Source organism: Salvia splendens, chromosome 12 (assembly GCF_004379255.2).
Source record: "Salvia splendens isolate huo1 chromosome 12, SspV2, whole genome shotgun sequence".
Lineage (NCBI taxonomy): Eukaryota > Viridiplantae > Streptophyta > Magnoliopsida > Lamiales > Lamiaceae > Salvia > Salvia splendens.
Window position 1 is genome coordinate 9,618,293 of NC_056043.1, and position 19,780 is coordinate 9,638,072.

At 35.6% G+C, this 19,780-nt stretch overlaps 3 protein-coding genes and 1 non-coding gene across 4 annotated transcripts; 2 read left to right on the top strand and 2 right to left on the bottom strand.

Moving 5' to 3' along the window:
- Positions 1 to 414: 414 nt before the first annotated feature.
- On the top strand, positions 415 to 514 carry LOC121759770. The gene has a single exon (XR_006041716.1). It is a non-coding gene; the product is annotated as a U6 spliceosomal RNA (small nuclear RNA).
- Positions 515 to 1,832: 1,318 nt separating this feature from the next.
- Positions 1,833 to 8,185, bottom strand: LOC121759519 (putative clathrin assembly protein At2g01600). The gene is made up of 15 exons (XM_042155133.1): positions 7,941 to 8,185; positions 7,601 to 7,670; positions 7,056 to 7,153; positions 5,500 to 5,638; positions 5,211 to 5,338; positions 4,821 to 4,913; positions 4,633 to 4,683; positions 4,456 to 4,521; positions 4,299 to 4,364; positions 4,080 to 4,160; positions 3,899 to 3,979; positions 3,601 to 3,780; positions 3,433 to 3,508; positions 3,228 to 3,346; positions 1,833 to 2,381 (listed from the first exon to the last, which is right to left on the bottom strand). The coding sequence occupies exons 1-15, from the start codon at positions 8,028 to 8,030 to the stop codon at positions 2,016 to 2,018; spliced, it is 1,704 nt and encodes a 567-aa protein (XP_042011067.1). The 5' UTR covers positions 8,031 to 8,185; the 3' UTR covers positions 1,833 to 2,015.
- A 3,570-nt stretch (positions 8,186 to 11,755) lies between these two features.
- On the bottom strand, positions 11,756 to 16,576 carry LOC121759662 (transmembrane protein 214-A-like). Its single transcript, XM_042155323.1, has 10 exons — positions 16,045 to 16,576; positions 15,819 to 15,956; positions 14,375 to 14,563; positions 13,917 to 14,054; positions 13,704 to 13,825; positions 13,476 to 13,608; positions 13,251 to 13,380; positions 13,093 to 13,172; positions 12,511 to 12,645; positions 11,756 to 12,335 (listed from the first exon to the last, which is right to left on the bottom strand). The coding sequence occupies exons 1-10, from the start codon at positions 16,498 to 16,500 to the stop codon at positions 12,108 to 12,110; spliced, it is 1,749 nt and encodes a 582-aa protein (XP_042011257.1). The 5' UTR covers positions 16,501 to 16,576; the 3' UTR covers positions 11,756 to 12,107.
- An 841-nt stretch (positions 16,577 to 17,417) lies between these two features.
- On the top strand, positions 17,418 to 18,971 carry LOC121757505. Its single transcript, XM_042153039.1, has 2 exons — positions 17,418 to 18,341; positions 18,432 to 18,971. Exons 1-2 carry the CDS (start codon positions 17,418 to 17,420, stop codon positions 18,969 to 18,971), a joined length of 1,464 nt encoding a protein of 487 aa, XP_042008973.1.
- The last annotated feature ends 809 nt before the right edge of the window (positions 18,972 to 19,780 follow it).

Genomic DNA, 19,780 nt, shown 5'->3' on the forward strand with positions numbered 1-19,780 from the left:
AAATAATGTACGTTATGATATAATAATATTGCACAAATTTTAATAAAAATTAAAGAATATAATAATTAAATAATGGAGTACATTTTATTAGTAAAAATATCTCAACTTTATTATCATCATTAACTTTTTACGAATACATGTAGAAATAAGAATATATTACTACAATGTAAAGGTGACCAGAATAAAATTAGGAAGTATGGAATATTTTTTAGTGCTATATCTTATTTACGTTAAATCTAAACTTAAATTAATGTTTAACTTCATTTAATAACTTTGTCATAACATCATTTTTCTTGTTTTTTTTAATATCTAGAAGTAAGTGTATAAATAAAAGAAGAACCACAATGTTAATATTGTATGTTGCATTCATGATTTGGTTGAGAACTTGCGTGGATATTCAACTGTAAGTAGTGAGTCCCATCGATGACATCCAATAAAATTGAAACGATATAGAGAAAATTAACATGACTTATGCACAAAATAGCATACATTAATCGAAGAATATACCATTATTACATTAAAAAACTAATTATGTAATGTGGGCCACTTATGGGCTGAGCTTGGGTGGGGTCTGGGTTTACAAAAATGACCCAGTTGAAGCCCATTTCAACCCCTGAGCCCAACCTAGACCCGCTCTGTTTCATTGATGGGTCGTGCTTGGCCCGGCCTAGTTGACAACTCTAGCCATAATAACCCAACTACTTTCTCCCAGCAAACATAAACCAAGCAAGTAAAATACTCCATCCGTCCCATAAAAGATGTTACATTTTCCTTTTTAGGATGTCACATTTTCTTTTTTAGAAAAAATTCTCTCTCACATCATTATATAAAAATATATTTTCTCTCTTCATTCAACACACAAAACAAAACCTCCTAAAACTCCGTGTCATTCTACAAGTGTGACATCTTTTATGGGACGGAGGAAGTAATGAGATAAGCAAAACATACCACATTAAGCAATCTTCACTTCCTTGGGGATACTAAAACCTTCGGCCGCTTCCAATTTCGTCCAGATTATGAATCATGTGAATCAATGATAATGAAGAGTTTGGGCATCAACTTTAAATCCATGTAACAAGTCTCTACGGTAATTGTTTTTTCTCAAAATCACAATTTAGCTTCAAATTCTGAAAAATATACTATTGCGAAGATCTCAATGGACCAAGAGGAAACATAAAATATGTAGATACAAATGTGTGTATCGGAACTTCTTCAATGAAGATGTTTAGTAGGACATAAGACAAGTAAGTCAATGGGTGGTTTGGGAAACAAGTGAAAATAATGTGTTCAATAGAATGAGTATCCTTCTCTTTCTTGCAAAAAGTACATATGTCGTCTCATGCCCAGCCTATCCAGTAACTGCCTTTTATATTCCTCTAGTAAACATCTTCATTCTTCATCTCTCATCTATTAGCTATTATTCTGGTGAATTTTAGACTTTTCCATGAAAAACTCGAGATGGAAAGGTTGAGTTCGACTGTATGTTTATTCATCAAAGTTTGTAAACAATGAGGAACGCAAAGAGTATTATTTATCCATAATTTCGTCATAAATTTACTATGGAGTATAGATCAGTTTGATAAAATATTGTTACTATAAAAATGCTAAAAATTGAGATACATTGGATCATTAACCTTTTATTTATTCAAGTTTTTTTTTTCTTTTTGGGTGGAATTTCAGCTTTTTTGCAAAATTCTAGAAATCATCCTGGAAAGAAGAATTTTTTTTATCCAGTGTTTCGTAGTATATCTTTATTCTTTGATGTTATATACAACTTTCTATCTCAACAAATAGAGTAAAATCTGTTTGAAGAAAATAGATGCGATAGATGATTGCCAATACCGATGAAACATCATTTAAGGAAGTGCATTTTCAAGCATAAAATATCTTTACAACACTCAAGTATACATCAACTGAGCTCAAAAAGTAACTACCAGCAGCAAACTTCCATTCATTTCAAATATACCAAAATCAACTAAGGCCGGGTAAATGGCATTCTACATATATGCACCTTTTTATAGGAAGTCTGTGCTACCAAAAGGGTTGGTAGTTTGGGGATGAGTAGGTGCGGGCGCAGCAGGGAATGCTCCAAACCCTGTATCACCGAAAGGATTCTGTGAGCTCATCGTTAAATGGGTGGGCTGCTGCTGCTGCTGCTGCTGCTGCGGCAGCAGTTGAAATGGCATGAACTGGTTGACTTGATGTTGTGTCATGCCAGCCACTGGAGGAACTGTTGGAATCGCAACATTGTTATAAACAGCAAACGGGTCACTGACTTCGAAGGGATTGGGGGCAGGTGCTCCATATACTGGCTGCTGGGATGCTCTATATGATCCTTCATCGTACAGACTCTCGAGAGTAAGCAAATCCAGTCCCCCACCCTACACGTCCATAATGCAAACATCATTTTGGCAAAAAAATACAGCAGCATCTTTCAGCGTGGCAGTATACATGGCAGATTAGATTGTACAATTACAGGTTTAAATGTCCATCACTTATAACAAGTAAACATCCCGGTACAATATTACAGTACAGAAAGATGATCATCCATCCCATATTTCAACAAACCCTGGTAAAAATCCCACTAGCATTTCGCTTATCCAATCCCAAAATTAAGATGGGCTAGACAGATTATTCTGAAATGGCGAGGGGTGAGAGCAACTGCAAGATTTAGTATAAATCTACGACTTTCACTTGCCTATTTCAAGGTCAAAAATTGAAAACGAAAAGAGATTTCACTCCATCAACTCAAGGATCCACATGAATACTTGACTCTTAATATGACATCACAGCTTCAGCAGGGACTTGGAAGCATTTTCCCTCTTGCAATAAAACTATTCATTCCATGCATGAAATATACCAAACCCTGACATGCTTTTCAGATCCCCCACCGTAATACTCTCTTACAAAGTGAAGCTGGTGCCATTGGCTCCCACCCTCCCAAAAACAAAAAAAAAGACCCAACACAAGACCAGCAAGTAAAAACATTATAATGGTTATCTCGTGGTTTCATTCTACATGCATTTCATCATCACCTTAGAGGGCACAAAGAAAAATGATCCTATTAGGTGCAGCCAAACTTCTTGTTAAGAGATTCTCAAACATTCAGACTTCAGCTATGCCAGAAAATACTAACAATCCATTTAGTCAGGCACAAGGATGAACATAGGAGGAAGCAAAGAGTGAGACATCCAATTTTATTAAATACATAATAACACATGACATACCAATTGTCTCTCCTGAACCGATGATAAGTTGGTGCTTGGAGCAGTAACCAGAGCAAGTTCCCACCCAGAAGGGTCAAAACTTGTGGATTGAGAAGCATCAGAGTCAAAAGGTGTAGTGCCTGCAATACGCACAACATGATATCATCTTTGCTCTTCAAAGATGATCAAAAGATTTATAATGCAACGGAGTGACGTGAATGCTTACCAGAAGGAATTAAGGCTAGAGCCAAAGCATTGCTATCCTCAATCGCAGCTGCATCTTGCGTATCTGCATTCAAACCCTAAATAGACCGAACAGGAAAATGTACAGGTAAGAGTTACACCCCCCATTTATTGTTTCAGATACAAGATATTAAGTACTTCAGTTCCTGACCAGCAGATCATCAGTGTCCACTTTAGTTGGAAGAGATGGAGGAATTGATGCATCAGGAGATGATCTAGAAACTTCATTAGTTGGTTCAGATGCAGGTTCCTCATGTGGAATTTTTGTCTCTTCAGAAGGTGAAGGAACATCCTCTTCCTTGTACGTCAGCATCAACCTTTCTGGGTATTCCTGAAATAGTAAAAGCATTCTAAATGAGAATCTACCTTGGCAAACAAGAAACTCAATATGCCCAAAAGCAAGAAAAATGCTACCAAATAATGATTGCTTCGAGTAAAAGTTAACTAACCAAGGCCACATTTGGAACAGAAACCATTGTTGGCGCTTCACGTATATACTCTTCCATGGTCACCAAAAAGGACTGTGGAGGCTATTGAAACCAAGATCCAAAGAAAGATGCAGCAAAAAAAATTATGAAGTTAACAAAACAATGAAGAACAAAACCAGCAAATTCTCTACTGACAGCTTACCTCTCTCAGCACAGGGAATTGGAAATTCCTAGCAAGTTCAAGCCCTTTGCAGATTTCGTAGAAATCGGAAAGACTATTGGCCTGTAATATGAGCATGACACGATGACACAACAAACACGCTCCAAACCTCCGATAATTTTAAAATGACTGACATTCTCAATATATATACCAATAAAAAAAGAATAACTCATACATCAATTTTGCAGAGTAAAAGTTTACCTGCTGGCCAGCTCTTTTGTAAATATCAAGGGCTTTAATGGCTTCATGTCTTGGCATCTCAAAAAACTAAAATACAAAAGGCACAAATTTTTTCATTAAGAAATAATAAAACCCATTAACTGATAAAATGGTACGCTTGGAAGAGTGTTTCACTCACCTTGTCAACAAGGTTGATTATTCCATCATTTATGGCACAATATATTTTAAAGCTTTCCTTAAGCACCTGAAAGTCACAACTATTAGCAAGAAAAGAACAAAAACCTCTTAATCATGTGCAGTGTATCAACTCTACAACAGGATCAAGAAATGAGAGAGAGAGAGAGAGAGAGAGTACCAGAGCCAGGGCATACTGAATTACATAATTGTTCACAGCTGCTCCCTCAGGCTGCAAATTAATAAAGATTAGTAGAGATATTTCTATAACTCTGCTAAAAATCAGATATGAAAACATTTAAACGAATGCAAAGAATAGAAAATTGGTTAATAACAGAAGAATGATAGAAACAGATACTCGAAGAATACCCGACATCCAATAAGACGGTACAGAAGCTGCTGCAAAGAAGGCAATTGATCCAAAAGTTCTTCACTAACCAAGTCCCTGGTTTTACTGTAGCCCTGGGCAAATTATCAGAACAAGAACACGCCTCGCAACATTAGAACCACATACCATGAACCAGTTGTTCAGAAAGGACTGTATCATTTAAATGAAAAAAGGTAGCACATTTAGGGAATTTTTGTTATTAGTTAAACATGGCTCATAATTTTATTTCAAGTCGAGGCAATTTGGGCAGAAATAGAAATTTGAAAAGGAAGGACAAAATCTGCAAATTGAAAAAGGAGCACATTCGAGGGAATATATACACCCACTAACTGAGATGGAGGAGAAATCAATAAATCCTATCATGACCATACCTTATCTTCACCTTGTGCCGGTCGAGGAAGGCGCTCGGCTTCAATGTCGTACTTAAGTATCCTAAAGCATTCTAATCTTTCTTCCAAGAAGAGGGCATATGTTCGCACCCAAGCAGAGCAATCCCAAGCTGGAGGAAGAGAGTGACACATTATTTTATTTCAAAAAAGATCATCACTAACTTGTTCTACTCTCTTCTTAAGTCGATCAAAAGAATTACTGTCTAGACTGTACGAGACAGCAAGAGAATTTCACAATACTAAACAGCATATACAAAGAGTAGTCACTTGCCAATGGGGCTCGAATCATCCTTAAAATTGGACAATTGGAGGACACGGCCCCTCTGATGAAAATTCAAGAGTTCTTCCCTGAATGTTGGGTCACCTTCTCTCAGTGTTCTATGAATAACAATTAGTGTTTTCAATGCAACCTGTGATAAATAGAAGCTGAAGAACGTAAAAAGAGATATACAAATTACATATGTTAAATCTACAATTACACTCGTTATCAACGTACTGAAGAAAAGATATAAAAAGCTCATTTAAAAAACAAAATGCAAACAAAGTAAATAGCATAGAAAAGGAAAACACATACAAGACCTTTAAAATATGATCATATTTAGTGTTTCTAGAAACAAAGTGGTGATCAAACTGGTTTTGTTATCAGTCAGCAATTAAAAATCCGGAACTTCTTGTGATTCATTTGCTGTTCAATCAGCCAAATAAAAACTTCTATATTGTGATTTTATTATTACGTAAGATGTATAATTGTGTTTGAAAAATAGGTCATGTACCATCCCTCATTGGCAAGATCATATCAGGCAGAGGATATGCTTCCCTCTTCTAATTTCTAACTAGTTAATTACTAAGTATTTGACATCCCAAGAGCAAAGAACAGACTGCATGACCAATAATGCAACTGGTACACAACATTTAAAACTGCATCTCTATTTAATAAATATTCCACCAAATTATCAATCACTACCAGCCAGAATATCAAATTAGCAGTAAAAAGCAGCACATTAAGCAAATAGTTTCCCATGGGTACATGAAATTTCAGGTAGTATATAGCTACAATAGGATGATAGCAGAAAGAGCGGAGGGGAACTAATGCTCCCAGAAATTTTCTGAAAATACAGCAGCACAACTGCTAAGGGAAGCAAAGATCAAAAAATAGGTTTCAGCTTAGGGAAGCAGAGATCCCATAATAAGTTTCAAATTGTAATTTCATAGATGGAATGAAGAAAAGGGGTCAAAAAAGTTTTAGTAGAAAACTTGTGTTCGTAAAACAGGAAACTATGTTCCACATAAACAAAAACAAGATTCAATTTCTTGATATATAACTTAACAAGAGAGTAACAAATTATGTGTGCCAGAAAATTCTTGCAAGGTATACTTACTAACTTCCACTATAGAGGTTTGAGATTTCCCATGTTTTCTATCTCAGTACATTTTTGGTCATTTAAAGATTCAAAAGGCATATGTGAAATGACCTTTTCACCATAGCTGAATCTAGTAACTATTCCGAATTTCCATAGAAGAAACTGCAATTACACTATGATAGAGCCGATGATCCAAACCAAACCTATTTGCAGACTAGTAAAATTGCCATAGACATATAGAACTCCTAAATGCAATTATCACTATAAGGTAATTTCCTTCAAGGTCATATAGTATATTTTCCCTGAGTTCTAAACCACATTATGAGTGTCTATACAAGCAAGCCAAAAAGGCAGATACTCTCAAATATGTTGGGGTGGTCAGAAAAAGAGGATGTCACGTAATGCTCTTTTGACATTCAACTCAAATTCATATCTCAATTGAAGCAGCAATAGTCAGGATCCATACCGTCCAGTTATGTGTCTTTGCCAATCTTCTTGCAAGTGCATGTATGCAGTACGCAACATCAGCACGAGATCGAATTGCTGACGTCGCAACCAAAATTTCTGAAAACAACATCCAATCACTAAAGCCATAGTTGCAAGGGAACTCATTCTACACTAAATCTGAAGGAGTCGGTTCCCTCTCAAAAAATTAAACAGATAATGCCAGTCAACATTGTATTTCAGCATCATATAATACAATACACAAATGAATTATTCTCTAAATCCTGAAATCCTAAATCCTTGTATTAGGTAGTTTCAGCAAATGAGCAGAATCGAATAGGTAAAATCAATTCCAAATTAAAAATATCCACAGAATTTCACTCTGACCCAAAATGAAAACCCCTGTACAATTATAAATAAAAATCCCTAAAACAGTTGATATACTCCATCAAGTATCAACAACAACAATGCAAATTGGGCCAATCACCCTCTATATATACAGAAAACTCAACAACCTTAACAACAAAAATTAATGGATCTAACGACACGAGTAACGGAAACACTCACTTCTTAGGTGTCTCTCCTTGGGAGGACACTCCACATGATTCGTAGCCTTCACGATCGCCACATCAACATCCTTTTTCCAGCCACCAAAAATAGAAAATTAGAGACGAATAGAAAATTAATACTATCAATTTGATAAATCACCAAAACCACATGATTTCTCCTTCACCATCGCTCTATTTCCAGAAATAGATAGACACACATAGAATAGAACGAATCAAAACCCAAAATCCGATCACCACAAGTTCACGCAATTTCCTCGATCCTAACTATTTTTGGTACAAAATCACGTCGCTGAAGCACCGCCATCAATCAAATTAGTAGGAAAATAGAGATTAGAGACCTTGAAGTCGGAGTTGACATGGGCAAGACCGACTTTGGTCTGGTCTTTAAGAGCGCCATAGGCTTTTCTCCATGACTGAAGTGTCCCCATTTCCCTTCAGATCGCCTTCAATTTCGCCTTCTTCTCTTACTTGTAGTGTTAATGTTAAAATCCAGACAAGCGGATTCGCGTCTCTATCTCTCTCTCTCTCTCTCTCCCTTGCTCTTAATTCAGAGAGACAACAGAGAGGGAAAAAAAAAGGGTTGCTTGTTGAGCGGTTCGGCTGTATTTTTTTTACTTTTCTAGAACTTTTTTTTTCTTTTTGGGTTGGGTGGGCCCATGATGACGTGTCATCATCAAAATCATCTTTTCGTGTTTTTTGCTTATTATTTTCTTCGCCTATGTTTTAAGTATAATTACTTGATTGGCTGGCTAGCTATCATTAGTATTATTTATTCTGAGTACCTGGCCACCATATTATTGCTTAAATTATTCAAAACTGCTATTTTATGTGCAATAATTTTGTCTATATTGTGGAAATCTTGATGATTCAATAACTCGCGGCAAATCGCATGACAATATATTTCATAAATATGTATGTGCCTTTGTGTTAATTACTTCTAAATTCAATTCTTCTACATTGCTAAAATGTGCAATACTTTTGTCTATATTATGGAAATCTTGATTATTCAATTACTTGCGGCAAATAGCATGACAATATGGTTTCTTTAAAAAAAATAGCATGACAATATATTTCATAAATATGTATGTGACTCTGTTAATTGCTTCTAAATTCAATTCTTCTACATCTATCACATCTAATAATAATTTTAATTCGATCATACACTAAACTCAAATTTAAAAATATTTTTATAACTATTTTATTGAAAAGTAAATAAACGTGGTTATACACCTTGATTGCTAGAAGCTTGGAAAAATGAATAAACTTCTTACTCAAAAGATTATACATTTATGTTGTACTCCTTTGTCGGTGAATATAAGTCTCGTTTCAATTTTATAATAATGTGTATATAGACTTCATATTTCACTAACTCATTACACTCACATTTTATTTAAAATTAATATAGTATTCCATATAAGTGGGACTCATTCCATTTTTTTCACTCACTTTATATAACATTTCTTAAAACTTAGTATCGAAAAGAAATGAAACTCCTATTCACAAAGATTTTGGAGATACAAGTTAAAATGTTTGAGTTTGATACATTGACCAAGTCATAATAGACTTAGCCAACAAGCCATGCCTATTTTGAAAATATTTAAGACTATTTTTTTAATATAAACTCTTACTATAAAGTATTGATATATTGATAACTTAACTAGTTATTAACGGCCAATTTAATTATAAAATAAATTATTATATATGTTGACTTTGTTAGAATAAAAAAATAAGTTTGATATAGTAAAATATATAAATATATATTTGAAAATATCTATATTTTGTAACAAAAATATCTGATTATTGTACAAAAAAATCTAGATGTATAGTAAAGATGATATTGATTAGAATATAATTTTCTAATGAAACAAAACTTACGTATGTATGGGTGGGTGAGTGTTATATTGCTAACTCAATACTTAATTGTTAACTATAGTTAAATAATAGTCATTAAATATTCAAATCAAGGGTCTAGATCATCAGCCACATAATGCCAATATTAAAAAAACCGTCAATAAGGGTATTAAGGTCAATTTACAACAAATTAGTTATACCTAACTTTTGAAACATATCCCATAACTTTAAAACGCATATAATTTTCTCGATTTAAATTATGTTTTCGCACAACATATATCAAATTAAAGATAATTTCATAAAGATTCTAACGAGATCTCACTTGCATATGTTCCGATGTCAAAATTTGAAAAAAAAAATCGAAAATTTTCAATTTTTTTGTACAGCAACAAATGTCAACATAGTATATAAAATGTGTCAATATAATACAAGTAGAATGTCAATATAAGCAATGTGTTAACATTCTCAAAGCATTGAGTTGATATTTTCGAAACACTATATTGACATTTTCATCCAAAACCCTAATTTGGTAGTTTTTTTTTTATTTTTTCGATTTAATTAATAAAAATGAAAATTACACGTGACAAATTTTAGACCACAAGATTTCTAAAATCCTATGGTCTTAAATTAGTTGTAGTTAGCAATTGATCACTCCCCTATATGGATGTTGTTAAATTTGAGAAATTTAGCTACTTTTGAGATTTGAAGTCAAATAAAAAAAGTTAAAAAATTACAGTGCAAGATTACTAAAATCTTAAAATAAAATATTAGTCTATGTTTTAGCCTAGTTACATTTAAACATTGGATGACATGTTGCACTGATCGGACCTAATATTCTGTTCTAAGACTCTAACAATTTTAAAAAGTTAGCAATATGGCACACTCCTACTTACAATACTATATATAAATACTTAAATACACACAAAAAAATCATAATCGACTCTTTCTGTAAAAGTGGTTTACATTGTGATACAGAATGTGCGAAGCATAAATTTGACTTCGATTTTACTGTTTTTGTCATCGACAATTTTGGAGTATCTGACACATAGCAAACACTTTTGTTAGCACATAGTACTACATTTTATGAATATGTCAGCTATCCCACTCCTGAGTATCTACTATCCTAAACATCTCTTAATTATAATTTCAATGTAAAAGCACTCCAATGATTTACTGGAGGAGTCGTATCGAACGACTGTCAACTGACTCACAGCGAAAATCAACAGCACTGACACAAAAATCCGAAAGGACGTACTTTCCTTCGTCATATTGTCATTTTTTTACCAATTCAGGCATCATTTAACATATTTTAATACTCCATTCGTTCCATGTTAATAGAGTCATTTTTCTATTTTTGGAAGTCTCAAGTTAATTGAATTGTTTCTATTTTTGACAAAAAGTAATTCTCCATTTTTACTTTATTCTCTCTTCGTCTCTGTTACTTTATTCTCTCTTACTTTTTTCACCATCCATTTAACACACTATTCTTAAGGAACATAGGGAGTATAAGGTTAGTAAATATATTAACTTTCAATATTTTATAATTTTCCCATGATTTTTATTTTTAAATCTTAATACTTACTTTTAGTTTCTAAAGATATTCCCCGTTGGCCATTACATTTTGTTTTGTTGGTGTGTATTTATATATCATTACTTTTGTGTGTTATTTGTGTGATGTTAACATTCTTCATATGAACATATTAGTGTTTATAAGTCTTTAACTAATGCGCAAACTGGAGTTCAGAATTTCAATCAGTTCGATAACTTGAGCCACGGGAATAAGGAAAGAATTTACTTTGCTTAAACTATAACAAGCTTAGAAACACCTTTTCATTTTATTCCTCTGCATGTTCAATCACACTTGGATTCTCACATGCCATGAACATGAATACGAAAAAGTAGATTTATTCTTCCTAAACAGATCGGCCCACCCCAGCTAATATGTTTGATTTAATTTCACTATCACAGAAGTACAACTATAGAATAGTTCCCAAATAACAAAAAAACAAAAAAAAAAAGTGTTTTACAGAGTGAAATACTAATAGAAGAACAAAATCAGAGCTTTGCACAACCTACCTACCAATATGCATTGGGTGGGGTGCAACCATCACCTAATTACAATGCCACAACCTAATTCATATACATACTAGTTCAAATCAAAATATAACATTGCCCCATACACAAATTTGTAGCATAACAACATCATCGAAAGCCACATTCAAAAGCATAGTTCGCCTCTCACAGCTAAAGAAAACGAGCAAGAAACAAAATAAGCACAAAAAGAAGAAAAAACGCTCACTCCTGGAGAAACACTTGAATAAAATCTCTTCCAAAGAGGGACAAAAGGATAAGTATATGGTTTCTGTGTGCTCATGAAGCAAACAGCAGAGATTAGTGCTGATTACATCAAGGACTATATCTCTAACTCTAGCCAGAAAACAAAACTAAAATTAGTCCATATGTTCAAATCAAACTTTCCCTCTTTTACATGCCGAATATTATATTTTTGTAAAACTCATCATCAGGCTTGCTATTGCACAAACACCTCTCTCTCCCTCTTGTCCGCCACTTTATTTTGCCCACCTTGAATTAGTTTTTGCCTGGGAGATCCAGAAAATCTATATATCCAACTCAGATTAAGAGTAAAACTTTGATCAGAATGATTTCTGGGCATCAGCAAGCAATTTGTTGAAGTCCCATTCATCAGTGTTTGGGAACACAACAGCAGCACCCACAGCCAGCACCGCAAGAGTGAAGAACATAGCTTTCACGCAGCCATGCCCACTGGAGAGCTTTCCAGATACTATCTTACAGTATTTATCAGCATCTTTGAATGAAGTTTGGCGTTTAGCATCAGCTTCGCCATTTAAGGCTTTCTCATTCTGTAAATTGAAGCAATAGAAATAAGATAGATGCCTTTCAGCTTCCTCGTCAATGATGTGTGGCAATGAATGTCTAGACTAAGTCAAAGAAATTACATTCCGGACAACTTGAGAAGGCTCACACATAAACATAACAAGTCAAAACAGCTCAGCAGAAGATAAATGTGTTATAAACCTTTTGCATGAAACTCTTCAACGTATCCCTGACTTGAAGAGAAGATTGTTTTGAAGAAAACTCCTTCCAATTCTCACTAAGTTTCCTCAAGGCAGCAACACTAGCCTCTATATTATCATCATCATAAATCTTCTCCTGAGAAAATCAAATTGTAGAATCAGTGACTCAGGTCTCTGCCCAGTGCGAGGAAAACATATTAAGTGGTTAGCATATAATCAGAGGGAATTGAGGGCATGGTAGAGGAAGAAACCCTGTAAGAACATGTTTCCAAGAAAAGATATACTATCTCATACTCCCTCCATCCCAAGCTATTTGAGGCATTTCTTTTGGGCACATGATTTAAGAAAAAGAAGTTGATGGTTAAAGGTCAAGTGGAAAGAGAATAAAGTAAGGAAGAGAATAAAGTAGGAGGGAGAATAAAGTTTTTGCCAAAAAAGGGAATGGTGCAAGTAGCTTGGGACGGCCCGAAATTAAATATGGTGTAAGTAGCTTGGACAGAGGGAGTATAACATTGTTGCGGTGAGTTTCTAGCTCAAGTCTAGCATGAGTATATTAGAATCCTTAAAAGCAATTAAGTCTTACCCACTGCTTGAAACAATCAGGATTCTGCCTCAAACACCATATAAAGATGCTACTTGCTTCCTCGGATAGTGCAGGAACTCCTACAAAGCACTATTTCGTCAATCCTCTTCATAGATTCTTAATTACCTCTCAATAACACATTCATAAAGTAGTTCTACCTTCTCCAGCTGTTTTCACAATTAAAGATTGTATCTGGAGTGACACTTGCTTCATTGCTTTGCTTCCAGGTGAACCAGCAAGAGCAACATCTTTTAAAAGTGGGTAGACTGCCTCAAATCGTTCAGTAGCCTATTACACAGAAATTATCAAAAAACATGACAAGAAGATAACACAACCCAACAACTAATTTATTATGGAAAAAGTTCCTGAGTAAGTTCTATTACCTTAACTCGGGCATGAGGTGCAGGAAATGTTACACGTAACAACAGGTCAAGAGCAACAGGTGGCATTAGGCGCTCACCCTTTCTAACAGCATTGTTCACTAATATGCTACGAGCTTTAGGTACAGCTACAATTCTGATATACAGATACGTGGATGTTATCACTTGAAAAATAAATCAGAGTGAAGCAACATAAGCTGTAAGTGTTGAGAGGGTATTCAAGATTCACACCTTTCTACTAACTGCAAAACCAAGTCCCTAGTATGTGGATTAGATCCAGATTTGCCTCCAAGTATTGGCAAAATCAGATGTGACCACAGATACAATCCAACAGATATATCTATTTGGCTTGCCTACACAAAGGGTCCATTTCAGTTTGGAATATGGAACCACAGGAGACAATGACAAAAGCATTTTTAACTGGATAACTATTTAACAACTGACCTGCACTGTCATCCATATTAGAACTGGCAGCTTATCTTGCCCTTGATATTTCGAGTTTTCTCTTAATGTTGGCAACAGATTAATCAGTACATCAGGTTTCCGGCATAATACCATTCCTAGAACCAAAAATATAGCAACCTGAAATATCAAATATATCGTAAATAGACAGGCCATATGATAAGAGAAAAACTGCTGAATTGATGATAATCTGCATAGGTAAGATGACAAGACATAAAATGATACTACCAGTACAATTATCCTGAAATTCTAATACAGGCATCATCATAAACTGATAGCCAAGCTTGCACGTATAAATCCATAGAAGGTCAGAAAACTAAATGTATCAATGTCCAGAAAATGACCAAAGCAAACTAGATATTTAATACAGGATGGAGATGCCAAAACAGTCTTCAGTAAATTGTTGCTCTAGCAATCAACAAAAAGATTTTTAAGTTTACCTGAGACTTTGAAGATGTTGCATTCACTCCTTTCTTTGAAACCTTATTCCCAGATTGTTGAGCAGCCAAGTCTGCCAGAATGCCATCTAATGACCAGACCACAAAGGTTCCTAGTGCATCATAAGAACGTTGATTGATCCAGTCAACTGATGCCTTGTAAACAGCTTCAGAGATGTAAGAAACTGGGACCTGATTGCAGAAAATTGGAGGAGGAGGAGATAAAAATTAGTAGGCTCCTGTAAGGCTGTAATCCGTTATATCCCCAAAACATTCATAAAAGCCCATAGAAACACATTGAGCACAAGTAAATGATATCATGAAGATCTTAGGAATACCAAATTAAGGAATTATAAATAATGATATGGTGATTTAAGGATTAGGAATATCATCACAGAAGCATAAATAAATTTTCAATAAAGCACATGAATCCTTCCATCAGAAATTTTTTTATATAAGCAGGGTTTAGGGTTTAAGGCTCAAATCATCCTAGTTGAAGAAGAAATAAAATAGCATAAGCAGAGTATGCAAACATGCCCTTGATACAGAAACAACTGCTTGCAAAAGGGTATAACTTTCAACCATATTGAATAGCTGAACAAGTCCTCTTAGCAAACCCATGAACACGTAAAAATGCTGGACTATAAATGACCAAGCTGGCCCTCAAACCAGCCATAGAGAGAGTAAACTGTTACAAAATGCAAGTGTATAATATCAACGTGACTAACATGGTTTGGTCTCGCACCAATGAAAATAAAAAATTAGTGTAAATAGAAATAGATTCTTTAACCAAGCATTAGATTCATAACTGATTAAACATACAAATAAGTACATCTAAAATTACAAATTCCAGTTTTTTAGATCAACCAAGAGAAAATGGTAGCACTGAAAATTCAAATAGCAGATGACCAGATACAGCCATTGAAGACCTCTTTGTTATCAAAAGCAAATGAAGATTCTAAATTGTGGCTCTGTCCATGACAGAGGTGGAAATCAACCCTTGTCCATTTATGATACAATTACAAGGTCGAGTCTTTTCAGATCAACCAAGAGAAAATGGTAGCACTGAATATTCAAATAGCAGATACAGCCATTGAAGATCTCTTTGTCATCAAAAGCAAATGAAAATTCTTAATTGTGGCTCCGTCCATGATAGGGCTGGAAATCAACCCTTGTCAATTACTATGATAGTCGTAACAATTTAACATACAAGTGATAAAAAGAGGATGATTCTCTACCTTCGAATTTTCAGCCTGTAAGTTCACAAATGCATTTGCTTTCAAGCTATACAAAGATATGTCAATTAACTGGACCAGAATACATACTTATGACTGCATGCAATGTATACTATTATCTTTTTTTAAACCATCTGACTGTCTCAAGACTCCAAATTTCAAGCATAACTGACAAAAAAAAAACATATAATATAAAACCCTGACCAACTCACATTGGCAATCTTCGCCACGGGAGACTCCCTGAACAACTTAAGCCACGGGAACTGCGACGCGCTGACGGCAGAAAATGCTCGCCCAAAGTAATCCGCAAACCTCATCAACTGAATATCCTGCTGCCCTTTATAGGATTCCTATCACACACACACAAAAAATAGTCAATTTATCTCAAATCCAATAAAACTGAAAACACAATCAGATCCAATAAGAGGAGAAAACTACCGATACGCTAGAAAGAAAGGCGACGAGGTCATCGGCATCGATCTTAGCTGCAGCCTCGGCCACAGTAACTTTAGGCTTCTTAGCCTTCTTCTGCTTCTCCTTCTTCTTCACCTCCACCGCATTGCTCTTAACATCAGCATCGCTGCTGAGATCGTCGTCTTCCTCACCCCGTCGGTGATTATTCCTCGATCTCTCATTGTCGTCGCTGTCATCATAAACCGCGGCGGCGCGCTGCGCCTCCAATTTTCGGCGGCGGTCCTCGGCGTGCTTCTCCAAGCCCTTGAAAACGCTGTTTTTATCCGGCGCGATTGCGGATCCGTTAGGCAGCTTGGAGGAATCGGCGGCGGCTTTGTTGTTCTGATTTTTCCTCTGTCTCTTGGCGGTGACCTTCTGCCAGCCGTGGTTGCTGTCGTCGGAGTGGCTGATTGGCTCGGAGAATGATTTATCTTCTTCCATTGGTAGAGAGAGAGAGGCGATCGAATTGAGGGGAAATCAGACGGTGGCGGATCGGAGAATGGAAATGAGAAGAGTCTGACGCGAGCGAGTAAATAATGGTGGTTGGCTTTAATTGGGCTCTTTGTTCTATCTAATTACGATATTGCCACAGTTGAATATCCAAACGTGGATTGTAGTCAGAACTCAGATCCCTAAACTCACTCACCTACTTATTTCGGCTAATAATTAGAAAATTCTGCGCAATTTCCTGGATTTCTTTCCAATTTTATCTATTCGCTTTGATAATTTTAATTATGCAGAATATCTCGAGGCATTGATTTTTATCTTTTCAGCAACAATTTACATGTAAATTGGAATGGTGGATTTTTAAATACTCTCTCCGTCCCACATTTAGAGTGTCATTTAGTTATAACACCAATTTTAAGAAATTGGTGGAGTGTGTAATTAATGAAGTGAGATGGTGAAGTGTGTAATAAATGAAGTGAGTTGCTGGAAAATGAGATAGGTTGACTTTTAAAATTGTTTATTTTTGACTTACAATAACTTTGATTGTTTAAATTATTTAAACTTATGATTTTTAATTTTTCAACTTGTTTATTCCATGATTTAAGCTATGCCAAAAATAAAATTAAAACAAATGTTTCACACTTTGCAATCCCATGATTTCGGCAATCACATCAACACAAATTTAAAGAGGTAACCTCATTCCATTTTCATTAACTCAATCTCCAAATTATGGAGGGAAAAATTCATTAAAATCCCAAGGAGGAAAAAATCCAAAATCAAATTAAAGCTAAACTACATCTATAAATACATTCACTCCACAATTACTCCAAAAACTTGAACTCCACCTACCTACAAACCAACCAAAGGTATTTATATCTAAATTACCCTCAGAGCAATTTCATCATAGGGGAATGGAAATGGATCAAGATATGGAGCAAGAGATAGAGCAGGAGCATATTGAAAAGGCAGAACTGGAGCAAGAGATGGAGCAAGAGCATATTGAAGAGACAGAACTGGAGCAAGGGCCGAGAGCAACCCTGAGTTTGAGCAGCCAAATGAAGAACCATATTGTGCAGTTCCTTCAACAGCAATGCCAAGCTGGAGCACTGCCACATGGTTCATTTCAAGAGGCAACCAAGAGATTCAAAGTGCATAGAAGGACAGTGAGCCGCGTATGGGGGATAGCCAAGCAACAAATTGAAGATGGGAAACCTGTTATCATGAGGGGCAGAGCATCAGGATATACTAAGAAAACATGTAAAGTACATTTTGATGATGATAAGTTCAGACAATTGTCTTTTCTTGAGAGATCTTGCTATAGAAAACTTGCTTGTAAAATGGGCATTAGCAAGACAAAAGTTGGTAGATGGGCAAAGAATAACCTGATAAGGCCACATACAAATGCCATAAAACCAGCACTCACTGAAGCAAACAAAATCAGTAGAATGAGATGGTGTCTTACTCATATTCAGCCAGCTCTGGATGAATGGAAGCTTCTTTATCATGCTATGCACAACACAGTTCATATTGATGAGAAATGGTTTTACATGACAAAGGCTTCAGACAGATACTACATGTTGCCGGATAAGGATGAGCCTTACAGGTCTTGCAGATCAAAAAGATTCATCACAAAAGTGATGTTCATGTGTGCTGTAAGTAGGCCACAGTTTGACACAGATGGGCAGACCATCTTTGATGGTAAAATATGCATATTCCCATTCACAGAACAAGTTCCAGCCAAAAGGATGTCAAAGAATAGGTCAAGAGGGACACTAGAGACAAAGCCTATCCCATCAGTTAACAAGGAAGCAATGAGAGAATGTCTCTTGAATCAGGTATGGATATTTTTCCCCCTCACATTCCTATAAGACATTGGTAATGTCATCACTTAGCCATATTTTCATTTATTCATAAATAATGCACAGATTATTCCAGCAATCAAGGCTAAGTGGCCAACCAATGCAAGCAAGGAGATATATATCCAACAAGACAATGCCAAACCTCACCTAAAATCCTCTGACTCACAATTTGATGATCTTGCAAGTTCAGATGGATTTAAATTCCATCTAATTAGCCAACCAGCCAACTACCCAGACACCAATGTATTGAACCTTGGCTTTTTCAGGGCCATACAATCACTACAAGATGATAAACTAGCCACCAAAATAGATGAATTATTAGGTAATGTTTGGAGTTCTTTTGAGGAACTCACACCACAAACTCTGAACAATGTTTTTTTAACATTGCAAAGCTGTCTCATTAAGATCCTAGAAGTGCATGGGGGCAACAATTACAAAATACCCCACTTGAACAAAGAAAGGCTGAGAAGGGCAGTGGGGCTTCCTACATCACTTGAAGTTGAGGAGAATCTGGTAAAAGAAAACTTAGAGTATCTAATACTCCCTCAGAATGATGTGGGTACCTCATATGACATAGGGCATCTAATCAATGTTTTACAGATCTAGATAGGCCACTTGGATCATAGGGTTTACAGTATAAGCATCAAAATAGTTTGGTGTTTAGTATGTAAACTTGTTTTTTTGTTATAGTCTTCATTTTGGGTTAGGATAACTAGGCTGCATTCTGGGATAGGGTAACTAGGCTTGCTTACAACTCTAGAAGCTGCATTTTGTATGAATTCCAAGTGTAATTCATGGCTGGTGTGTGTTTTGTTATCAAAATTACAAATCAGAGCCTCCAAACCATCAAAGGGGTGGCTAAGTTCACAAAAAACCAACCATTACAGAGGCATCATAGTTGAGCATGCATAACTCTCAGAAAAACATCATCACAGAGGAACAAAAGTGCAATTCAGAGCCAACAAACCAATCAAAGACAGTAAACATGCAAATCAGAGCCTCCAAACCATCAAAGGAGTGGCTAAGTTCACAAAAAAACCAACCATTACAGAGGCATCATAGCTGAGCATGCATAACTCTCAGAAAAACATCATCACAGAGGAACAAAAGTGCAATTCAGAGCCAACAAACCAACCAAATACAGTAAACTTGCAAATCAGAGCCTCCAAACCATCAAAGGGGTGGCTAAGTTCACAAAAAAACCAACCAATGCAGTGAATACACAAATAATCAGATGTAATTCATCAGAAAAACTGCATCATGGAGTATCAAACAAACCAACACAACCAAGACTATGATAACCCTCAATCAATTCAACTAAAACAGCCTCCAAACCCTACACAGGGGGTGGCTTAGAATTGAAAAAATACTCACAGATTAGATGAGATCTTTCATGCTAGGCAACAAGATCAACA